Below are 24,347 nucleotides of genomic sequence, written 5' to 3'. Positions count from 1 at the left end.
GCAGTCTGGTCCCTTTAATCCCCCCCAAACCAACCAACCTTTATTCTGCCTTTTGACTAGGATAGGGACACTTTCCCAGAGGAGGGCAGTGTGATGTGAAGCCGTACTTTCCACCATCGATGATGTGTTTTCACATTTTGGGCACATGTCTTATCACTGTACAGAGGACTCTCTATGCGGTGAATGTGGATACCCACTCCATGACCATCACTCGCCATATGTGCTAGATTATCCTAAAACCCCAAACTCTGGATCTGGTTTATTGATGAAATCTTTATAATCTGGACTCAAGGTCAGAACACCTGATCCTTATTCCTCCACAATCTCAGCACCTTCTTTCCCACCCCCTTTATCTTGTCCTCCTCCACCTTGTCGTGCCACCTTCCTAGATGTCTATCTCCTCCTCTCAGATGGCTCCACCCACACCTTGGTCCACATCAGATACAGTAATCACCAACAGTACCTGCACTTTCGCACCCACCATCCCTTCCACACCAAAAAATCCCCCCCCCCCCCTCCCTCCTACATACAGCCTTGCCACCAGTGGTAGGCAAATCTGCAGTGATGAGAACTCCCTCGCCCAGTATGCTGAAGGCTTCACAAAGGCCTTCACAGACAGGCAATACCTTTAATAGCTAATACAGAAACAGGTCTCTTGTGCCAAAGCCCCACACACACCTGATCCTCACATCTAGCGCAAGAACCAGCAACAAAGAACTGCTCACATGTCACCCAACATCACCTAGGACTGAAACAAAGAACCACGTCCTTTGTCAGGGCCTTGATTATCTATCATCATGTCCTGAAGTGAGGGACATCCTACCCAAGGTACTTCCATCCCATCCCAAAGTGGTGTTCCACTGCCCACCCAACCTCCAAAACATAAAAGTCCATCCGTATGCCACACCCACCCCCAATCCCCTGCCACAGGGATAATACCCTAATGGACGGCCCAGATGCAAGTCCTGTCCAATCCACTCACCAAGCCCCACCTACTTCAGTCCCGTCACAGACTTATCCTATCCCATCAGAGGCTGGCGCCCACCAGCTGTCAACTAGAATGAATGGTCAGCACCAAACTGATGTCAAAAACAAGGCAGACCATCCAGTGGCACAATATGCAGCAGAATACAACATGTGAGATTTTAGTGGCTGCTTCACAACCTCGATTTCCTTGCTTGCATGATAGTTACACAGCTCAGCTGGCTGATTCGTCTCTATCTACCTAGGCGTGATGCAAACCACTGTGAAGTGCAAGAGAGAAGGTACATCTCGTTGCCCCAATTAAAGGGTTTCTTCCTGTTCCATTCGCATATGAAGTGTGGGAAGAATGATTCTTTAGTTAAGCTAATCTTGATCCCTAATTGAGCAATTACTAGGGGGTTGTAGCATATTTCAGGAGTCACCATTTGAAGCTAGTTCTTGATACTTCGGAAGTAGGCTTTCTTGGGATAATTTGTGTCTGTCTTCAAAAGTCCACCAGTTCAGTTTCTTCAGCATCTCTCTCGCTCCCATGTGCCAAACAAATCTGTGACCATTTGTGCTGCTCTTCTCTGTATACAGTCAGTGTCCCCTGTTAGTGCTATTTGGTATGGGTTCCACACACTTGATCAGTATTCCAGAATGGGTTGCACAAGTGGTTGCTTACAAATGTCATTTGTAGACTGACTGCATTTTCACAGTATTCTACTAATAAACAGAGGTCTACTAGCTGCTTTACCCACAACAGCATATGTGATCATTCCATTTAATGTCCCTAAAAAGTGTTACACCCAGTTATTTGTAGGAGTTAGCTGATTCCAGCTGTGAGTCACTGATATTATAGTCATAGGATACTACTTTTTTGTGAAGTGCACAGTTTCACATTTTTAAACGTTTAAAGCAAATTACCAATCTTCACACCACTTTTAAATCATACCAAGATCCGGTATTATGCAGTTTCTTCCAGGCACTACTTCACTATAGAGAACTGTCGCCTGCAAAATGTTTGAAGTTACTGTCAATATTGTATGCAAGATAATTAATGTTGGACATGAACAGCAGTGGTACCAAAACACTTCCCCGGGGCACAGAAAGTTACTTTTGCGTCTGACTGTGACTCTCCATTTAAGATAAAATGCTGCATCCTCCCTACCAAAAAATCCTCATTCCAGTCACAAATTTTGCTCAATACCCCATACGGTTGTACTTTTGACAATATGTGTAGATGTACTGAGTCAAATGCTTCTTGGAAATTGAGAAATACTACATCTACGTGACTGCCTTTATCCAGAGCTTTTATTATATCATATGAGGAAAGTGTGAGATGGATATCGCATGATTGATACAGGACTCGTGATGATGCTGGTCATTTTGTTAGATACACCTCATTATGTCTGAGCTCAGAATATGTTCCAAGATTCTAAAACACATCGATGTCATGAATATTGGACTTTGCTGCAGCTGGGTGGCACCCATGGGGAGGGCCCCTAGTCGGAGTGGGTGACGTCAGGGTGGATGACACACGACGAAGCATAGTCCATCATCTCTTGCTGGTGGTGAAACACCAGCAGTCTCTAAGCGATCATGAGCTCAATTCAACGCACAGACGTATGACCCCAAATCGTTCCCCTCCCTGGCCACGCCATGAAAAGAACGTCAGACTAAGGATAGCAGCGGATCTTATTTGCCCCGGTACCTTGTATGTTCGAGAGCTGATTAGGAATCTTCCATGACGATGAAGCCTCAGTTTTTTGTTGATTATTTAGGGGACAAAATGAGATCTGGGTCAGTCTTGATCAAAACAGCATCCTCTGCCCAGTCACAGGAGTTAATCGCTTGTGACAAGCTGGGGGATTTTTCTGTAACCATCACTCTCCATAAGAGTGTAAATATGGTCCAGGGTATCATATTTCACAGAGACCTTCTTTTGCAGTCCGATGATGAGCTCTGTGCCAATTTAGAGCGGGAGATGTACATTTCGTCTGGCATGTCCACCGGGGTCCGAAGGATAATCAGGTTGCCACCGGTGCTTTCATCTTAGCCTTTGAGGATGATACATTGCCCGAGAAGGTCAAGATGATGGTCTACCTCTGTGATGTAAAGCCCTACATCCCTCCCCCGATGCGATGCTTCAAGTGCTGGAAGTTCGGCCATATGTCTTCCTGCTATACTTCCAGCATCACATGCCAAGATTGCGGACGCCCATCACATCCCAATACTCAACATGCCCCACCTCCCATCTGTGTCAACTGCAGAGAGCACCATTCACCTTTCTCACCTGACTGCAGGATTCTCCAGAAAGAAAGGAAAATCATGGAGTAAAAGACCCTGAACAGACTGACCTACACTGAGGCTAGGAGAAAATTTGAACACCTGCATCCTGTGCATACGACATCGTCTTACGCGGCCACTACAACAGTTCTGGCACTATCAGCTCCGCCAACCCAGGCCACCTCTCAGAGCCGGAAGACCACACTTGCCCCCTTGATGGTGGGGGGCGTTTCCCTCCCTGTTGCTCCTGCACCACCTACTTCAGGAGCAACACCCCCCTCCCGTACCATCCGGGACATCCATCCCCACTTTTAAGCCAGAGAAGCATAAGTTGTCTTCGGCTTCTCTCGCTAGGAAGGGGTCCCTTGGGTCACTCCCTTCCCAGGTTTCTTCTGTTCGGAAAGACGACACCCGCCAGTAGCTGAAGAGCCAAAAGCAGCTGGTCATCGGGCTTCGCACTCATCCTCAGTCCCGGAGACTGAGCTAGTGAAGTTCTCCCAGCCAGGGAGGGCCAAGGACCAGCGAGAGAAATCCAAAAAGAAAACCCCTAAGACCAAGGAAATTGCGGTGGCACCCACACCACCGCTACCTACAAGCTCTGCGGCTGAGGATGGGGTGGAGATTTTGGTGTCCACTCAGGACCTAGATCTCGCCAGACCCTCAGACACAGTGGATATAGACTGCTCAGGCAATAAATCGGTGGCAGCAGGTGTTTGAAGCATAAACTGCCTCATTGAATGTTCCATGCCTGTGCTGTCTCAGTGTCATCCTCCAGTGGAATTGCAGCGGTTTTCTCCACCACCTGGCTGAGCTACGGCAACTGTCCCTGTCCCAGCATCAGGCTCTCGGACGCCTACCCAGATGGGCTTTAAACAAGGCGAACTGGGAAACTTTCACCACTGCTGTCACCATTGAACCTCCTCCACATGGTAACGTTGATGTGATGGTTGAGCAAGTGACTACAACAATTGTTTCTGCACAGAAAACGGGATCCCTCACTCTTTAGGGTGCCTGAGGCATAAGGCAGTTCCTAGGTGGTCACTGGAAGTCGCTGAAGCTATTAAGGGACGTTGGCGACCACTACAGCGGCATAAGCGCCACCCTTCCCTGGAACACCTCATAGCCTATAAACGGCTCCATGCCTGCATTCACCCGCTTATCAGACAATGGAAGCAGGATTGTTGGGAGAGATAAGTCTCAACCTTTGGGTGTCATACATCACCTTCCCAAGTTCGGGCAAAGATCAAATGTCTTTTTGGGTACTAGACCCCAACAGGTGTTGCTGGTGTTACCATAAATGGTGTGTTATCTATCGATGCAAACGCGATTGCCAAGCACTTCGCTTCAGCCTCTGCATCGGAGAATTACCCCCACCCCTCCCCCAGCTTTTTGCACTCTCAAACGGCTTCTGGAAGGGAAAGTCCTCTCATTCACTACACACCACAGTGAATACTATAATGCCCCATTTACAGAATGGGAGCTCCTCAGTGCCCTTGCACATTGCCCCGACACACCTCCTGGGCCTGATTGGATCCACAGCCAGATGATTAAACATCTCTTATCTGACTACAAGCGACATCTCCTTCTTGTCTTCAACCGGATCTGGTGCGATGGCATCTTTCCATCGCAGTCGTGGGAAAGCACCATCATTCCGGTGCTCAAACCTAGTAAAAACCTGATTGATGTGGATAGCTATCGGCCTCACCAACGTTCTTTGTAAGCTGCTGGAACGCATGGTATGTCAGCGGTTGGGTTAGGTCCTGGAGTCACGTGGCCTACTGGCTCCATGTCAGGGCGGCTTCCGCCAGGGGCGCTCTACCACTGATAGATAATCTTGTGTCCCTCAAGTCTGCCACCCAAACAGCCTTTTCCCGACGGCAACACCTGGTTGCCATCTTTTTTGACGTAGGTAAAGCGTACAACACAACCTGGCGACATCATATCCTTGCCACATTGTATGAGTGGAGTCTCCGCAGCCCGCTCCCGATTTTTATCCAAAACTTCCTGTCTCTCCATACTTTCTGTGTCCAAGTTGGTGCCTCTCAAGGTTCCATCCATATCCAGGAGAATGGAGTCCTGTAGGGCTTTGTATTGAGTGTCTCTCTCTATTTTTAGTGGCCATTAATGGTCTAGCAGCAGCTGTCGGGCCCTCAGTCTCGTCTTCTCTGCATGCGGATGACTTCTGCATTTCATACTGCTGCTCCAGTACTGGTGTTGCTGAGAGTCTCCCACAGGGAGCCATCCAGTGGGTTGTCGCCCACAGCTTCCAGTTTTCAGCCGCAAAGTCGTGTCTCATGCACTTCTGCCAGCGTCGTACTGTTCATCCGGATCCAGAACTTTACCTTCATGATGATCCACTCACTGTAGTGGAGACATATTAATTCCCAGGATTGGTTTTCGATGCTCGATTGACTTGGCTTCCTTATCTTCATCAGCTTAAGCAAAAGTGCTGGCAGCACCTCAATACCCTCTGTTGCCTGAGCAACACCAGTTGGGGTGCAGATCGCTCTACGCTGCTGCGGCTCTACAGAGCCCTTGTCCAATCCCAAATCGACTATGGGAGTGTGGTTTATGGTTCGGCAGCACCCTCAGCGTTGCATTTACTCGACCCTGTGCACCACTGTGGGTTTCGACTGGTGACAGGAGCTTTTGGGAAGAGTCCGGTGACCAGCGTACTGGTGGAGGGTGGAGTCCCTCCATTGCAGATCAGACGTGCACAACTGCTCGCCAGTTACGTTGCACACATTAGTAGCTCTCCTGAACATCCTAATTGCCGTCTTCTTTTCCCAACCATGGCGATTCACCTCCAACAGGCCCAGGCCAGGGCTAACGATAGCGGTTCGTGTGAAATCACTTCTGTCTGAACTGGAGTCCTTGCCTGTAGCACCTCTCCTCGAGGTCCATTCACGTACACCTCCGTAGTATAGCTGTAGGCCGAAGCTTCACCTGGACCTTCCACATGGCCATAAAAACTCCGTTAACCCTTCGGCTTTCTGCTCTCACTTCCTCTCAATTCTTGAAGTGTCCTGGGGCTCTGAAGTGGTTTACACCGACAGCTCGATGGCTGATGGTAATGTTGGCTTCACCTTTGTCCACAGAGGCCATATTGAACAGCATTCCTTGCCCAATGACTGCAGTGTATTCATTGCAGAGCTGGTAGCCATATCTCGTGCACTTCAGTATATCCATTCATGTACCAAGGAATTGTTTCTTCTGTTTACTAACTCCTTGAGCAGCCTACAAGCTATCAACCAGTGCTACCCTCACCATCCTCTGGTAGTGTCCATCCAGGCGTCCATCTATGCCCTGGAACGGTCCCGTCGTTCAGTGGTATTTGTGTGGACCACAGGACATGTCAGCACCCCCGGTAACGTACTTGTCGACAGGCTGTGCAGAAACCGCTTTTGGAGATGGGCATATCTGAACCTTGCCTGTGTTCTGACTTAAGCTGCAGGGTTTTTAGGCTTTGGGAGACAGAATGGCATAACAGTATGCACAACAAACTGTGTGTCATTAAGGAGACTATGAATGTGTGGAAGTCTTCCATGCGGGCCTATCGCAGGGAATCAGTTGTCCTCCGCTGGCTCCGCATTGGCCATGCTAGGGGGACCCACAGTTACCTCTTGCACCGTGAAGATCCGCCTCAGTGTTGGTGCGGTACCCTGTTGATAGTGGCCCATATTCTGGTGCACTGTCCCACTTTGACTGTCCAGTGATGAAATCTTGGTTTACTGGACTCGTTGCCACTCATTTTATCTGACAACACCTCATTGGCTGACTTAGTTTTATGCTTTGTTCTTGAGGGTGAATCTGCTTACTTGTTTTACTCTCTTCTGTTTCTAGTGTGTCTGTTGTTTTCTTGTCCTCTTTGGTTCCTTTTAGTGTTCGTTGCCTTTCCTTCGATCTTACGGTTTTTCCTTTCTTTCAGTTTTGTGTTATATGTCTCGTCTGTCTTATTCTCACTCTTGTGGCATTGTTTTATTAGGAACAAGGGACCGATGACCTTGTAGTTTGGTCCCTTCCCTTCCTTTTAAACCAACCTACCTACCTACCTCTGCCCCAGGGCCAGACAGTGTTCACATTCAGATGTTGCAGCACCTTTCTCTTGCGAGCAAACACTTCCTGGTTCATACGTACGAGGGTTGTTTTTTAAGTTAGGGCCGTTCGCGTGTATAGTCCCGTAGTTCGCGCGGACGCCGCAACAAGCCACTGCGCCACTTGCCGGCATCCTGCCCATTCACACTGATGCAAGTTGCAGCTCTGTAGCTGACGTGTACGCATCGCTGTGCTACTTTATAATGTTTACGATTATTGAATCGCCTGCCACGTGTGAGATACGGTCAGTGATACGTTTTTTGACCGCGAGAAGCCTATCAACTGCAGAAATTTATCGTCAGTTAACAGAAGTTTATGGCTTGAATGCAATGAGTGAAGGTAAAGTGCGTCAATGGGTTAGAGAGTTTAAAAATGGCCGTCAAAACGTCCATGACGAAGAACGCTCAGGCCGGCCCTCTGTGATCACTGATGATATGGTGGCTGCAGTCGAAACAAAGATTCGTGAGGACAGAAGATTCACAATTTCCACTCTTTCTTTGGAATTTCCACAAGTTTAAAGATCGGTTTTGTACAAAATTGTGTCTGAAAACCTAAACTTTAAGAAACTGTGTTCTCGGTGGGTACCCAGACTCCTCACAGAGGATCACAAAGGGAAGAGATTTGACACTTCATTGGACTTTTTTATTCGTTACGAGGAAGAAGGGGATGACATGTTGAGTCAAATTGTCACTGGAGATGAAACATGGGTATCCCATATCACTTCCGAAAGCAAGCGACAATCGATGGAATGGCGACACACAACCTCACCCGTCAAGGTCAAAGCCAAACAGACGCTGTCAAAGCGCAAGATTATGGCAACTGTGTTCTGGGACCGGCGCGGTGTTTTGCTAGTGGACTTTATGCCACGAGGAACGACAATCAACTCAGATGCCTACTGTGCAACTCTAAGGAAGCTCCGCAGAGCAATTCAAAACAAAAGGCGCGGCATGCTGACAAAAGGAGTTTTGCTCTTGCACAATAACGCTAGGCCTCACACCTCTCAAAAGACTCGGGATTTGATTGATTCTTTTGGCTGGGAAGTTTTGGACCATGCACCATACAGCCCCGACCTTGCTCCTAGCGATTTTCACCTTTTCCGGTACCTGAAACACCATCTTGGCGGGCAGCGCTTCAATGACGACGATGAAGTGAAAGCGGCCGTGAACTCTTGGCTTTCGGAGCAGGCGGCCGAATTCTTTGAAGAGGGAATTAAAAACTTAGTTGTACGGTATGACAAGCGCTTAAATAAACAAGGCAACTATGTAGAAAATAGGTAAAAGTGTGTAGAATCAGAAAATAAAAGTTTTTTTTACAAAAGTATTTGTATCTTTTTTTAAAAGTAAAAATGGCCCTTACTTAAAAAACAACCCTCGTATTATCACATCTGAGCAGAGGGCACGTGTCCCAGATGCTGGCATGAAGCCACTGTCGTGCGCATACTTAAGGCCGGTAAGGACAAACACCTTACTTCTAGCTACCACACGATTTCTCTCACCCGCTGTGTTCGCAATGTGATGGAACGTCTGATTCATGCTGGGCTGGTATAGTGTCTCTTGTCTCGCAGTTTACTAACTGCTGCACAGAGTGGATTTAAAGTGCACCATTCTGCAGTTGACCATCTCGTCACTTTATCTACCCATGTCATGAATGGTTTTGTGTGGAAATCCCAGACTATGGCAGTGTTTTTCGATTTGGAGAAATACTACGATAGCTGCTGGGGGTCTAGTATCTGTCGTACTCTCTACATGTGTGGCTTCCATGGCCGCCTGCCCCGTTTCCTTAAGGAATTTTTAAAAGATCGAGTTTGCAAGGTTTGTATGGATTCTGCCTTGTCAGAAGCTTTATTCAGGAAAACAGTGTGCCGCAGGATTCTGTCCTGAGTGTTGTCCTCTTTGTTATCACCATTAACCCTATAATGCCCTGTCTCCCACCGGGCATCGCCTGCTCCTTTTTCGTTGCCAATTTTGCCATCCATTGTAGTTCTCCATGCACCTGTCTCACTGAGCGGCGTCTTCAGTGTTGTCTCCATTGTCTTTACTCATGAAGCATCGACAATGGCTTTTGTTTTTCCACTGACAAAACTGTGTGTATGAACTTCTGACAGCGCAATGGTTTCTTGCATCTTCTTTACATCCTGGGCATGTTGCTCTTCCATTTGTTGAAACTACCCAATTCCTGGAGCTCGTGCTTCATAGGAAACTTTCTTGGTCCTCGCACGTGTCTGGCAGCCCTGTATGCGGTCCCTCAATGTCCTACGTGTCTTGAGTGGTATTTCCTCGGGAGCAGATCTCGTAACCCTCCTCAGTTCGTACTAGTCCCTTGTCCTTTCGAAACTAGACTATTGGTGTTTTGTTCGCATCTGGACGTCCGTCCGTCCCTCTTACGCCTACTTAATACTATCCACCATTGTGCTATCTGTTTGGCCACTGGCGCTATTTAACTAGCAAGGTTTAAAGTCTGTATGCAGAAGCTGCCAAACTACTGCTGTCCTACTCTTTCCCCTCAGTAGATATGCATGCCATTTGTCTGCTATGCGTGGCTACTCATCCTATGCCTCCTTTTTCGATGAATCCTTTGATCGCTGGTATGGGGCTCATCCCTCTTCTGTTACCTATTGAAGCTCGCTTTCGGCTCTTGCTCCAACAGCTGAATTTCACGCTACCTGCCACTTTCTCGGTGGGTGTGAACCCTTCACCACCTTGGCTTCGAGTGGCGGCCTGTGTCGACCTTGGCCTTCATTTGCTTCCTAAGCACACTACTCCAGCCTCCCCTATCACGTTCAGTTTAATGACCTTCACACTCATCTTCGCCGTAGTACTTTCGTGTACACTGATGGCTCTTGCATTGACCATGGTGTCAGGTGTGCCTTCATCATTGGCACCAACATTTTCTGGTATCGGCAGAAGCCGAACACTGCTCAGTATTTAGAGCAGAGTCTTTGCCCGTATCATGCCACGCAGTACATCTGGTGACACAGGCTTTTCAATTGCATCATCTACTCTGCCTCTCTCAGTGCCTTTCAAAGCCTGTGTTTGCTGTACACCATCCATCTGTTAGTGCAAAAGGTCCAGAAACACTGTCACTTGCTCACTCTTGATGGAACCACTGTGATGTGGGTTTCTGGTCATGTTGATCTGACAGGAAATGAGGCAGCTGATGCTGCTGCCTAGGCTGCAGCCCTCATACATCTGCCTGCTAAGTCTTACATTCCATCTGATGATCTCTGTGTTGCCATCTGTCGGCAGATGGTCTCTCTTTGGCATCAGCACTGGTCCTTCATTCACAGGAACAAGCTCCGGGTTATTAAGCCTCTCCCAGCAGCTTGGATGACCTCCTCTCTGTCCACTTGCCATGAGATCTTTTTGGCTAGGTTGCACATCAGTCACTGTCTTTTTAGCCATCACCATTTGTTAAGTGGTGCTGCCCCACCACTTTGTACTCACTGCACTCAACCTTTGACAGTCCACCATTTCCTCACGAAATGTCCTTTTTTTAATCCCCTAGATTCTTGTTTGTGTTTGCCATCTGACTTATCAGCCGTTTTAGCAAACAACGTGTGGGCTGTCAACCGCGTTTTACTTTTTATCTGTCATAGCAACATGGTGAGGACCAAGATAATGCTTGTCAACTTACAGCAAGAGTTAAAGACTTCCTATGTCATGTTGTGACGCTTCCATGGCCGACCTGCTCCCCGACTGTCTAGAGCATTTGTGGGACAAGCTGAAACGCCAGATCCCACCATGTTACACTCTGTGATCTGGAGGTGGCTGTTCAAGATTTATGGGCTAATCTGCTCAGATCACCTTCAAGCATCTAATCAACTCGATGCTGGACTGTGTTGCAGTGTGTATTGCAACAGAATGTCGTCCAACACATTATTGATGTTGCACCGTGTTTGTTTACTTCTATTCATTGTATTTGTTTATTGGTCTTGATTTTGGGATCAAGTGAATCTTTAATCTGTATCATTACGTCTAATAAATTTCATTTCTATCCAATGTCCCCCCCCCTACCTCCCCCCCCCCCCCCCCCCTCTCTCTCTCTCTCTCTCTCTCTCTCTCTCTCTCTCTCTCTCTCTCTCTCTCTCTCTATGCCTGCCCACCTCCACGACCTCTTGGTGTGCCCTCCTCCACCGTGAATGATGTTATGCAAACACACACACACACACACACACACACACACACACACACCTACCTTTGGATGATGTAATAACAATGATCTTAAGTTGTACTAAAAATAGGAAAGATAAAATAATTTTTATCAGTTAGACGACTACTGTAAATATGTACAGCATTATTTGTAATGGCAGTTTGAAAGCTTATATCCTTGCTGGCTGGTCATGTAACTATTTTTGCGTTTTATCATGTTCATGAATATAGAAGTTATAGAAGTTCTTATTTATGTATACTATAGACACAGAAACATTGTTGGTAAATGAGCAAGGGACAAAAGTGCTTTTTAACAGAACTAGCTCAGCAATTTGGCTCACAGATCGTACAGCTCATTTACAAAAATCGGTGCGAGTAATATATAGTCGACAGCTGTTGGTGGAGAGCGGTGCAGTAACAAAGGCATAATGAGGTGAATGTTCCGTGTCATATACCGGCTTGTTTCGAAGTGTAGACTAACCACAATGGGAATCTCATCCATTGTGCTTCACATTGAGAAACATGTCCACTTTGAGGATGGCTTTAGTGTGACACAAAAGGGTGTGAGGTACTCAGCCTTAAAATCTTTGAGCTCTTTGTTAGTGATGTGAAGAATCTAATAGATATTGAAATTAACTTCAAACACAAACTGAAATCATATCTGCTTGACAGTTTTCTGTATTCCATTTAAGAATCTCTGACTGTGTAATAAATATTGTGTGTGTGTGTGTGTGTGTGTGTGTGTGTGTGTGTGTGTGTGTGTGTGTGTGTGTGTGTGTTTGTGTTTATCACATAAAGTGTATATCATCGTATACAATGCAGTATAAAATGGAGCTAGGAGGCAAATTGCAAAATGCACGAGGCGTAATATGTTTCTATAGTTGGGGGTCACGAACGATGGCAGTTGTGTTTATGCTTGTTCTGCACACCTGCGTCGCTTATTCTCCAACAGCCAATGAGCGCTCTGCTGTGAATGCCACAGCTAATGTGAGCATTAAACGTGATTGTAGCAAGTTGTTTAGTGAATTTTGACTCCATTTGTTGCGAGCTGCCATCACTGATTGTGATAGTGATAAATTCTGCATAAGCCAGCGAGAGACATAATTTGCACGCTTTAACCGACTCATTCCACATTATAACAGGAGACCATAGCTAAGATCCATTGGACATGGAAGTAACTGCCAATTAAGAAATTCAGTGTACCATTGGCAAGGTACCTGAAATGCTGTTTAAACTGGATGGTGTTGAACGAATAAGTATTCTTATTATATAGTAAAGTCATTGGGTGTTTGAGAGGCTCATAAAAAAGATTAAATTGTTGCTACGTTTTCAGATCATTTTTTTCTCCTCCTCAGAGATTACTAACAAAAACACACAGGCAAGTAAATGATAACTTTCTCACTGTGCTGCAGCACTGAGAGATTGTAGCTGGCCAGGATGACGTAGCCGTGCTTGTGTGTGGATATAATTAGTCAAGTTTGAGAAAGTACATTGTCAAATGGCTGAGATACGACCTCATACTTGGTTTAGTGCCTGTCAACATCTGAGCTGTAAGGGGAGTGGCTATTTGTACTCCCATTATTTGTAATCAGCTGGAACTTTGTAGTAATTATATGAATAGCCCATGTTACTACACTTAATATGAAACAGTGTGATAAAAATGTAGCTTTTAACGCCAAACATTCTTTTTTCCAGATTGGTTACAAAAACATGGAAAATGTACCCAAAGAACCTGTTCCAGCAGAGAAGGCATTGGCAATAATTAAGGATGGGTTTATTTCTGCTGCTGAGAGAGACATATACACAGGAGACAGCATTCTGATTAATGTAATAACTAAAGATGGTGTTAGTGTTGATAAATTTAAATTGCGTCAAGACTGAGCATTGAGTTTTTTTTCATATATATTTTAATGTTTTAATTGTAACAGTGATAAACTTTGTTATTTCAATGTCTGAAAATTAAAAACTTCAGAATTAATGTGCAGCATGTTTTGAGGCATGATTTAAAGAATGAACAACTTCTCATTTTTGAAGAAAAGATGTAGTGAAAGTATTAATGCTAAAGAATGCCCTTGCTATTTACCCTGTGTTGATTTTCTTCTCACTAAAAGTTTACATCAACCAGACAAATGTGCTCCAAGGCACTATTCAGGGATTAATCCAAGGCGTGAAACTGTATTTCACAGACATATAAATTGCTGAAGTAATTCAGTAATTTACATTGCTTTTCGAATTCTGTATTAAAAATATCTCCTACCTAGCCAAGTTATGGTTCATCAGGTAACACAGTAGAAATGTATATATGCCACATCTTATTGTAGTCCACATGTGACAATAAGACCGTAGCATTGCCTTGTCATTTTCCATAATTAGGTTGTTTGTCCTCCTGCAGATTTCTCTGTGCTGCTCGTCCTTGCTTACAGTTGTTGGATGTAAGTACTGGCACTTTGTTTACTTCCATTGGGACCACAGCTGCTATGTGCTCTGTGGTGCCGATGTACACTGCTGTTGATGCATTTTTGTTGTAGGTACAAGATTTAGTCCTTCAACAAGGGTCTTCACTGTAATTCAGATGATAATTGGTGAAATTAATTGCTGTATGGCCCCCTACTTCTTGACTTTGCCATTTGTGCGAGCAATTAGTTTTTGCTTTGTGGCAAGAGTGAGTTTTCAGATGCATGGATTCTGCTTGTTACAGTTTTGTATTGTCAGCCCATTACCAAGAAACTGCAGAGTGTGTAACCAACATGTAAAGATAAAGATTCTCCTTTGAAGGGCTTTTCAACATTTGTTGGTTGTTGTGAACTGTATCTCGTACAAGTGCCAGGCTTGCTTGCCACACAAGCCTGTTAATCGCTAGTGTGCTATGTGATAGATTTTATAGCGTGTTCAACTCAACACCTTTTTAGGAAAGTCAGCATACTGAGAACTAAAAGTTTCGTCTGATGGAGCACATCCAACAAGTGTACATTGTAGAGAAAATAGTTACTGAATTAATTCTGTTGGGGAAAAAAACTTTGCATAAAATAAACTTTGACACTACTTGATAATTCCTATTATTGCTGAGCTCATAAAATGCCATTAGTATGGAAATAGATATTACTCTACTTTTTGGAAATGAATGAGTGAGGATGGTAGTCTATATTGAGTTCCTTTAACTGTTACAGGAAATGCACTTTCACTCATTAAATGGCAAATAACACACAGTTAAGCTCTGTTGTCATATTGTAAATATTGCTGCAAGGTGTGCCACATGTAGTCTGTGGGATAGCAGCTATCATTGCTGGCCGTTGTGCTGTGGGTCGCTGGTTCAAACCCGGCCACCAGCAATTACAAGGTGTGGCCGGAAAGTAAGTCACATTTCATAGTTCCACATATGTGCACTTGTGTGATTCATTATCCTTTCACTGATGCCACCCCGGTGTTGTGTTTACATTGTTCAAAATGTTTGAGACGAGTCACTGAGCCTACCAACTGTGAAGTGCATTTTCTAATGTTGTTTTTGAAAGCGAAGAATGTCAAGCCAGCTGAAATTCATTGTCAGCTTGTAGAACTTTATGGTCAAAATGTAATGACTTATGGACTGTTGAGAAAGTGAGAATTTTTGGAAACAGATGGTCCACAATTTCAAAACCTGTTTTGCATGAAATTGTTACAAATTGTATTTATGTTGGGTTCTGAAAATACTTACACACATCCCCAAAATGAAGTGACTTCGCAATCTTTGAAATTTCTTACTTGATACAATGACGAGGGAGATGAAGTATTAAAAAGAATTGTGACGAGTGATGAAACATGTTGTGTTGCTCCAGAATCAAAACAGATGATGGAGGGGGCACTCACAATCACCCAAAACAAAAAAATTCAAAACTGTGTTTTCAGTACAAAAAAATGTGCATTGTGTTTTGAGACAGGAAGGGCATTATGCTTGTTAAGTTCCTTCCCAGAGGTGAAACCGTCAGTGCGGTGTGATATAGTGAAACCTTGAGAAAACTTCAGTGTCCCATAAAAAGCAAAAGTTGTGGAATCTTCGGTCAAGGCATTGTGTTGCTCCATGACAACGCACGTCCCCATTCTGCTGGTGTCACTCAAAACCTTATTCAGCAATTTGGTTGGGAGTAATTAGATCACTTGCTGTACAGCCCTAATCTCGAACCTTATGATTATCACTTGTTCTTGAACTTGAATATGTTTCTGGAAGAAGCCACTTTGACAGTGATGATGACGCAAAAAGGGGGGGCACATCGTTTCGCAGTGGATGTCTTCATTGGCAGCATCTTTCTATTAAGAGAGCTTAGAAAAGTTGGTTTCCTGCTATGAAATATGTCTAAAAATAGTTTTAATAAATACTCTTTCTTGTAAAAATAAATTTTTGATTAGAAAAATATTTTTATATGCCTTTTTTGCAAAATGGTATGTATTTTCTGGACATGTCTAACATTTAACTAATTTCCATTTAGTATTTATCAGTTCTGGAATGTCTTCAGAATTTCTTATGTTTATACATTTTGGAATATTCTATGTATGTATAAAGAGCTGCACTCTCCATCCAAGAGCTCAACACAACAGGTGGGATGAGTACTTTTACACGGGGAGCATAGCCTAGCAGTGGTTCAGCAAAAGTGGAAAAGAAGTGATATAGTTGGGGCAAATAACACTCTCAACTGAAGAAACCTTTTAGTGACAGTCTAAGCAAGTCCATGTAGTAGAACAGTAGTTGAAAAACAGGGCCGGGTGTCTTGGAGAAATGATATTCCTACATAAGTCTTCTAGCCCTATGCGACATTGTGAATCGGAATGACAGTAACTGCCAAACTCTCACACTTGTTGAAAGAAGTCACAGAAGACAAGTACCAACCTCTTCCAGTAAAGGATGTCACATCAGAATTCATCTGGCTGTGCCATCACATTTAGGAAATACAACAGAAAAAGTGAGACTGTGCTAGCATGTCATGAACATTTTGTAAAGATAATTTTGCAAATGTTTGTAAGAAAATACATATTTATTAGGGAAACATAACTGCATCTGGTGTAACACACACATCAGAACCATTGGACTTGAGAGACTGATGTAAAGGAGAAGTGAAGCTGTATGAATTTTTTTGTCAAATTCATTATCTTGTCTTATTCTGCATGTTCAAGATGGTTTTCTTGCCCTTTGGGTTCTCACTGATATAAGAGGAGCAAATGATCCATATGAGTCAATGAAGAAGTATTTTTGTGGAAATATATGTAATACGAAATTTGTGTCATGAACTTATCAAATAATAAAACAGCAAGTCAGTGCTAAACCAAGATGGGCAACATCAAAATTCCTGATTCACCTCAGTTATGGCTACACGGGAAACTTCAAAATAATATTTATAACTTGGATGACGTCACAGGGAAGGAACAAGAAGACAGAATGTAAAAGGTTGGACTTCCAATATTTATCAACACTGGACCAAGTGGGTGTGTCACGAATCGTTGTGCAGAGCTTAGCAATAATTAAAGGAGAACATTTATTATCACAATATTTTATTCACTTATATTTATGTATCTATAATTTATTGTTTGTGGGTTTGTCATGTTGTTGTGGTCTTCAGTCCTGAGACTGGTTTGATGCAGCTCCCCATGCTACTCTAGCCTGTGCAAGCTTCATCATCTCCCAGTACCTACTGCAGCCTACATCCTTCTGAATCTGCTTAGTGTACTTATCTCTTGGTCTCCCGCTACGATTTTTACCCTCCACGCTGCCCTCCAGTACTAAATTGGTGATCCCTTGATGCCTCAGAACATGTCCTACCGACCGATCCCTTCTTCTAGTCAAGTTGTGCCACAAACTCCTCTTCTCCCTAATTCTATTCAATACCTCCTCATTAGTCATGTGATCTACCCATCTAATCTTCAGCATTCTTCTGTAGCACCACATTTCGAAAGCTTCTATTCTTTTCTTGTCTAAACAAATTATCGTCCACGTTTCACTTCTGTACATGGCTACACTCCATACAAATACTTTCAGACACGACTTCCTAACGCTTCAATCAATACTTAATGTTAACAAACTTTTCTTCTTCAGAAACGCTTTCCTTGCCATTGCCAGTCTACATTTTATATCCTCTCTACTTCGACCATCATCAATCAGTTATTTTGCTCCCCAAATAGCAAAACTCCTAATCTAATTCCCTCAGCATCACCCGATTTAATTCGACTACATTACATTATCCTCGTTTTGCTTTTGTTGATGTTCATCTTATACCCTCCTTTCAAGACACTGTCCATTCCGTTCAACTGCTCTTCCAAGTCCTTTGCTGTTTCTGACAATTACAATGTCATCGGCGAACCTCAATGTTTGTATTTCTTCTCCATGGATTTTAATACCTACTCCGAACTTTTCTTTTGTTTCCTTTACTGCTTGCTCAATATGCAGATAGAATAGCACCGGGGAGAGGCTACAACCCTGTCTCACTCCCTTCCCAACCACTGCTTCCCTTTCATGTCCCTCGACTCTTATAACTGCCATCTGTTTTCTGTACAAATTGTAATTAGCCTTTTGCTCCCTATATTTTACCCCTGCCACCTTTAGAATTTGAAAGAGTATTCCAGTCAACATTGTCAAAAGCTTTCTCTAAGTCTTCAAATGCTAGAAACGTAGGTTTGCCTTTCCTTAATCTAGCTTCTAAGATAAGTCGTAGGGTCAGTATTGCCTCACGTGTTCCAACATTTCTACGGAATCCAAACTGATCTTCCCCAAGGTCGGCTTCTACCAGTTTTTCCATTCGTCTGTAAAAAATTCGCATTAGTATTTTGCAGCTGTGACTTATTAAACTGATAGTTGGGTAATTTTTGCATCTGTCAACACCTGCTTACTTTCGGATTGGAATTATTGTATTCTTCTAGAAGTCTGAGGGAATTTCGCCTGTCTCATACATCTTGCTCACCACATGGTAGAGTTTTGTCAGGACTGGCTCTCCCAAGGCTGTCAGTAGTTCTAATGGAATGTTGTCTACTCCCGGGGCCTTGTTTCGACTTAGGTCTTTCAGTGCTCTGTCAAACTCTTCACGCAGTATCTTATCTCCCATTTCATCTTCATCTACATCGTCTTCCATTACCATGATGTTGTCCTCAAGAACATCGCCCCTGTATATACTCCTTCCACCTTTCTGCTTTCCCTTCTTTGCTTAGAACTGGGTTTCCATCTGAGGTCTTGATATTCATGCAAGTGGTTCTCTTTTCTCCAAAGGTCTGTTTCATTTTCCTGTAGGCAGTATCTATTTTACCCCTAGTGAGATAAGCCTCTACATCCTTTCATTTGTCCTCTAGCCATCCCTGTTTGGCCATTTTGCACTTCCTGTCGATCTCATTTTTGAGACGTTTGTATTCCTTTTTGCCTGCTTCACTTATTGCATTTTTGTATTTTCTCCTTTCATCAATTAAATTCAGTATCTCTTCTGTTACCCAAGGATTTCTACTAGCCCTCGTCTTTTTACCTACTTGATCCTCTGCTGCCTCCACTATTTCATTCCTCAAAGCTACCCATTCTTCTTCTACTGTATTTCTTTCCCCCATTCTTGTCGGTTGTTCCCTTATGCTCTCCCTGAAACTCTGTACAATCTCTGGTCCTTTCAGTTTATCCAGGTCCCATCACCTTAAATTCCCACCTTTTTGCAGTTTCTTCAGTTTTAATCTAAAGTTCATAACTAATAGATTGTGGTCAGAGTCCACATCTGCCCCTGGAAATGTCTTACAATTTAAAACCTGGTTCCTAAATCTCTGTCTTACTATTATATAATCTATCTGAAACCTGTCAGTATCTCCAGGGTTGTTCCATGATTCTTGAAACAAGTGTTAGCTATGATTAAGTTATGCTCTGTGCAAAATTCTACCAGGTGGTTTCCTCTTTCATTTCGTAGCGCCAATCCATATTCACATACTAAGTTTCCTTCTCTTCCTTTTCCTACTGTCTAATTCCAGTCACCCATGACTATTAAATTTTCGTCTCCCTTCACTACCTGAATAATTTCTATTATCTCATCATACATTTCATCAATTTCTTCATTATCTGCAGAGCTAGTTGGCATATAAATTTGTACTACTGTAGTAGGCGTGGGCTTCGTGTCTATCTTGGCCACAATAATGCGTTCACTATGCTGTTTGTAGTAGCTTACCCGCACTCCTATTTTTTATTCATTATTAAACCTACTCCTGCATTACCCCTATTTGATTTTGTATTTATAACTCTGTATTCACCTGACCAAAAGTCTTGTTCCTCCTGCCACCGAACTTCCCACTATATCTAACTTTAATCTATCCATTTCCCTTTTTAAATTTTCAAACCTACCTGCCCGATTAAGGGATCTGACATTCCACGCTCCGATCTGTAGAACGCCAGTTTTCTTTCTCCTGATAACGATGTCCTCCTGAGTAGTCCTCACCCGGAGATCTGAATGGGGGACTATTTTACCCAAGAGGACGCCATCAGGGTTTGTCATATATTTCTTTTTTATTAATATTCTGTATATTGGCGATGCGACAGGACTGTGCCTATAACAAGTCATGTAACTACAATATTTGAATAAGACTGATCATTCATGCAATAATGGATGTAAATTTTCTTTCCGTTTACGTGACAAGATAAGTGAAATAACAGAAAAAAATTGATGAAAGAAGAGAAGAGGTTGGAAACCAAGTTTTACTATAATACAAAGGGTAAGTAATTTCTGAAATGACAAATTGAAACACCACATTTAAGGTAATATTGTGCTACATGGAACATTCTCAGAAAAAGTAGGAGCCATCTTGTTGTATGTGAATACTGTGCTAAAAGCTTTTCAGTCTATAAAGAGTAATTACAACTACATAATATTTTCAAGTTTGAGTACCTATTTAGCCATTAAAAAGGAAGCATACAAAAGATCAACAAAATAATGTAAATATTTTAAACACTCAGACTCGGCAGTTAATAAATGTGGATGTACCAATGCAGACAATTGATATGACATGCTATCAGAATGACACCATTAATGGCAGTCACAATATGGCTTTAATGAGAATTGTAAATGATAGACTTGCTAAGCAATATTTTAAAATTACCACCATAATCACCACACTAAAGTACTTTTTTGCATAGCAGATCTGAAAGAGGTACCTCGAGATGACAGAAAATTTAAGATAGTCCAATGTCGCATGAACAGGAAATGTTTGAGCAGAGCAGCATCACAAACATTAGGCAACATTGCCTCAGCTGGTACTAACACAGTTTTTAAAGAATGCATTTAAAAAATTCCAATCAATAATTTCTCATTCGATAAAAAATTTATGGATCTTTGTCAAAAAGTCGATCAGAAATTCATGCAAATGTCAGAATAACAAAAGAAAATTAGATTAGATGACTTACCCACAAACCAAACAGTTTGTTAACTGTATGCCATGAATTAAAAACTGTGATGGAAGTTCAGACAGAAGTTTCTAAACTCCAAAAAAGTTTGCAAATATCTTTCCAAAAAGATACAAAAACTATAGGAGGAGGTTAGATTAATAAAGCTTTAACAAAATTGCAAAGGAACTAGATGACCATGCATGCACAAGAATTGCTAATACAACATAAAACTTATGTTAACGAGGTAGAAAAATTGATGATGGAGAGTGAACAGAAAATTGTTGACAAAGTAGACACCACTATCAAAATTTCAGTGTAAAAGGTATGTTCGGAATTGAACACTGACAGGATCAGTTCGAATGAACCAAAGTTAACACAGGAGACATAGTGGACAGTTTGCTAGGCAGATGAGAGGATAACTCTCCACTCTTACAGATTCACAACATTAACAAGAGAAATTCTGGCACATATAATCAATTGCCATTGTTGACAAATCAAACAAGTTACCACACGCTACAACTGATGTCAATATCAGCTGATGAAAGCCTACTAAAACTTAAATTTCAGGTGTTTGCTGCTGGATCAAGAAAGGTACACTCAGTAATATTTATTAGATGATTTCATAATGAATTACCTTGTAGCTGATCTGAAGAACAAAAAATATATTATGTGGTGAGGTGACGCCTTCTCCTGGGCTGCAGATGTAGCACATAGATGTCAAATGTATGACTAATTTGAGCAAGCCTTTTTGGACAGATTTTGGTTGATATCTGTTCAAGACCTTTACAATTGGAAATATTTGATGACTGTTCAGTAGCAAATGGAGGATTAAGAAAGTATTTTGAAAAATACATTAACAAAGGGGACATTTGAGAAAAGCTCTATCCGATGTGGACACACTGAAAATTTTGAAATGTCAACTGCCGGCTCATACTTGAGAAGAGCTCACCATGCCAGAAACAGACCTGGAATACTTTTCCATATAGGACTTCATTGATTACATTTACAAGGATAGTCAAAGCCAAACAAATAACTTATTTCTGCCACACGAACACAATACAAAACATAGTCGAGGTAGTCAATAATGGTAACGCTGTTCCACTGTCACAGATGGAAAACAATGATCAGTTGTGTGCGGTAAGCCTCCCAGCAACAGCCAATAGATGCAGTGAGGGTATATAGAATGAACAAGTACTTTTTTATACAAATATGACCAAGATGAAGATACAGAGATGAATTTATTATTAGGAGACTTGTAACAGTAGTAATAAATGCAGAAGGAGGGAACGTATGTGCTTCATTATTGATGACACACATGCTTAAGGAAATGCAATGTCAGTTTGTTTCAAGGAAATCAGGAGAAATATTCATGTACCTAGCCTACTTGTGTAGAATTCTAACATCAGGGGGTAACAAATCACAAATAGTGAGAACACAAGCACATATACCTATTACGATAAACGATACTGAAATGGTGAACTGTACTGTAGGTATTAATTCTTTTCAGCAGTATGAAGTGAAAATAGATTTAGGTAAAGGCAGGTGTCATTTTCAAGTTGAAGGTTGTACAGTCTCCCTTGATTTGGTCAAGAAGAGTACTAGTGAAGATACCATCCAATATGAAGTAGATGTAAAAGTCACTTTTCCCGGGATATTTTTCATAGATGAAATGTGTGCTAATGAGTCATCAGATACATTTATCGATGTGCAAACCATACAGGATAAGGTGCAAGAGTCTTCTTACCTATCCGTACCCTAGAGAAATGAATTAAGTGAACTACTCCTACAATAGAACTTTTGAAAAAGTGCTGGTAACATAAGGATCACCCTTCATATACAATACCATGGGTGACAAGGAAAACAGTACGTAAAGAAACGTCAAGAATGATAAACTGGGGAATAATGGGATCTTCAGTCACCATATTGTAGCCCCTCTTCTGGCAGTCACGAAAGTGAATGTTGCTGCCCACCTAGTTTTAGATGCCAGATGAATCAACAAGATCATGTCCCCAGTTAGCATGAAGCCAGAAAATTTAGATGAGCAGTTACTTAAATTACACAATGTAAAATACTTAGCTAGCATAGACTTGTGTACCTTAAAGTAGGAAATCTATGCCATTAGTCTGTACTGGTAGTAGTTACTAATTCCAACTATTTCCCTTTGGATTAACTGTCAGTGCAAGGGTATTCTTAGCAGCCCAGGATACAGTTTTGGGCCCAGAGTTACTAAGTAGACCGACATGCATGTATGTGTGTGACCTACTGGTTGCCATCACACATGGAATTGCTTATGAAAGTGTTACATCAACTCAGAGAGCATAAAGTCACAATAATCTTATGAAGATCTGATTTTTGACATCATGAAGTATAGTAGCAGACTAAGGAAAGTTCAATGCTATAAAAAATTTTCCAGCACCACAAAACAGAAGAGAACTCTAAGCATCCTTAGGATTAATGTTCTTTTTCAGAAAGTTCTTGCCAAATCAATTTCTGAATAATGATGCTCTCTTACACCTAAACAATACATGGTTGTGGACAGCACAATGACAAAAAGATTTTCATGCAGTTAAAGAGACCTTTGTTAACGCTAACGTATTACATCAGCCAAGACTTCTGTGTAAGCACAGATGCCTCGTTACAGGGAGTGACAGCATGCCCATTTCAAATCAGAAAAATTGATGGAAAATCTATGTACATGTGATTAGTTTTGCAAGTAGAACCTTGAGGTAATGTGAAATATCTTATTTGGTAACAGAACTGGAAGCCTTGGCAGGCATTTAGGAAATTTCAGTACTATTTATGGGGTAAGCACACACAACTGTTTTGTGATCATCAAACCCTGTCCTCTCTACTAACCTGCAAATTGTTACATAAGTTTATTGCCCACTGGTGTCTGTCCTTGTAAGAGTTCAGTTTTGAAATAGTACACACAAAAGGAGAGCAGAGTAGTGTAGCAGATACATTTTCACATTTGAATTCAGTGAGTTGATGGAACAAACTCAAGACTATCGCGTTTTTCTAATGTATGTCAACACCTACTAACCACAATACCTAAGGATGTACCAAATGACGTGTAAATTACTGGAAGGAGAGGCATGCTGGTGAAATGTAAAGCAGAGACTACAAGAAGAAAATAGTGAAGAACTGGGCAAGTTCTGTAATCTGCACCAAAGAGTGCCATGTCATCATGGCACACCAGAGTGCATATGTTTACCTGAGGCATGCATGAGTGACTTTATCAAATACACCCACCAGGTTTGGGAACTTTATGGGGTATTAAAGTGCACAAATATCATTTCATATTATTTCTGTAATGACCAATGTAGAGTACACAGTCATAAGAAAATGTCATCTGTCAAAAAAGGTGAAGCATCCAAATCGATCTAGTTTAACAGAAATATACCAAATTATTCATACTAAACCACTGGAGTCAGTGTCCCTAGAAGCAGCTGGCCCCTACCACAAGCTAGAGGTGGGATAAAATACATAATTGC

General features: G+C 42.4%; 1 protein-coding gene across 1 annotated transcript in view; it reads left to right on the top strand.

Annotated features, from left to right (window-relative positions):
• Positions 1–13,469, top strand: part of LOC126187812 (proteasome subunit beta type-1) — a 40,443-nt gene extending 26,974 nt beyond the window's left edge. Inside the window, exon 4 of the mRNA XM_049929099.1 lies at positions 13,191–13,469. Within this exon, the coding sequence (XP_049785056.1) occupies positions 13,191–13,376 (186 nt within the window). The 3' untranslated portion in view covers positions 13,377–13,469. The remainder of the gene's footprint in view (positions 1–13,190) is intronic.
• The last annotated feature ends 10,878 nt before the right edge of the window (positions 13,470–24,347 follow it).

This window comes from Schistocerca cancellata, chromosome 5 (assembly GCF_023864275.1).
Source record: "Schistocerca cancellata isolate TAMUIC-IGC-003103 chromosome 5, iqSchCanc2.1, whole genome shotgun sequence".
Classification (NCBI taxonomy): Eukaryota; Metazoa; Arthropoda; class Insecta; order Orthoptera; family Acrididae; genus Schistocerca; species Schistocerca cancellata.
This window is presented reverse-complemented; position numbering and strand designations above follow the sequence as displayed.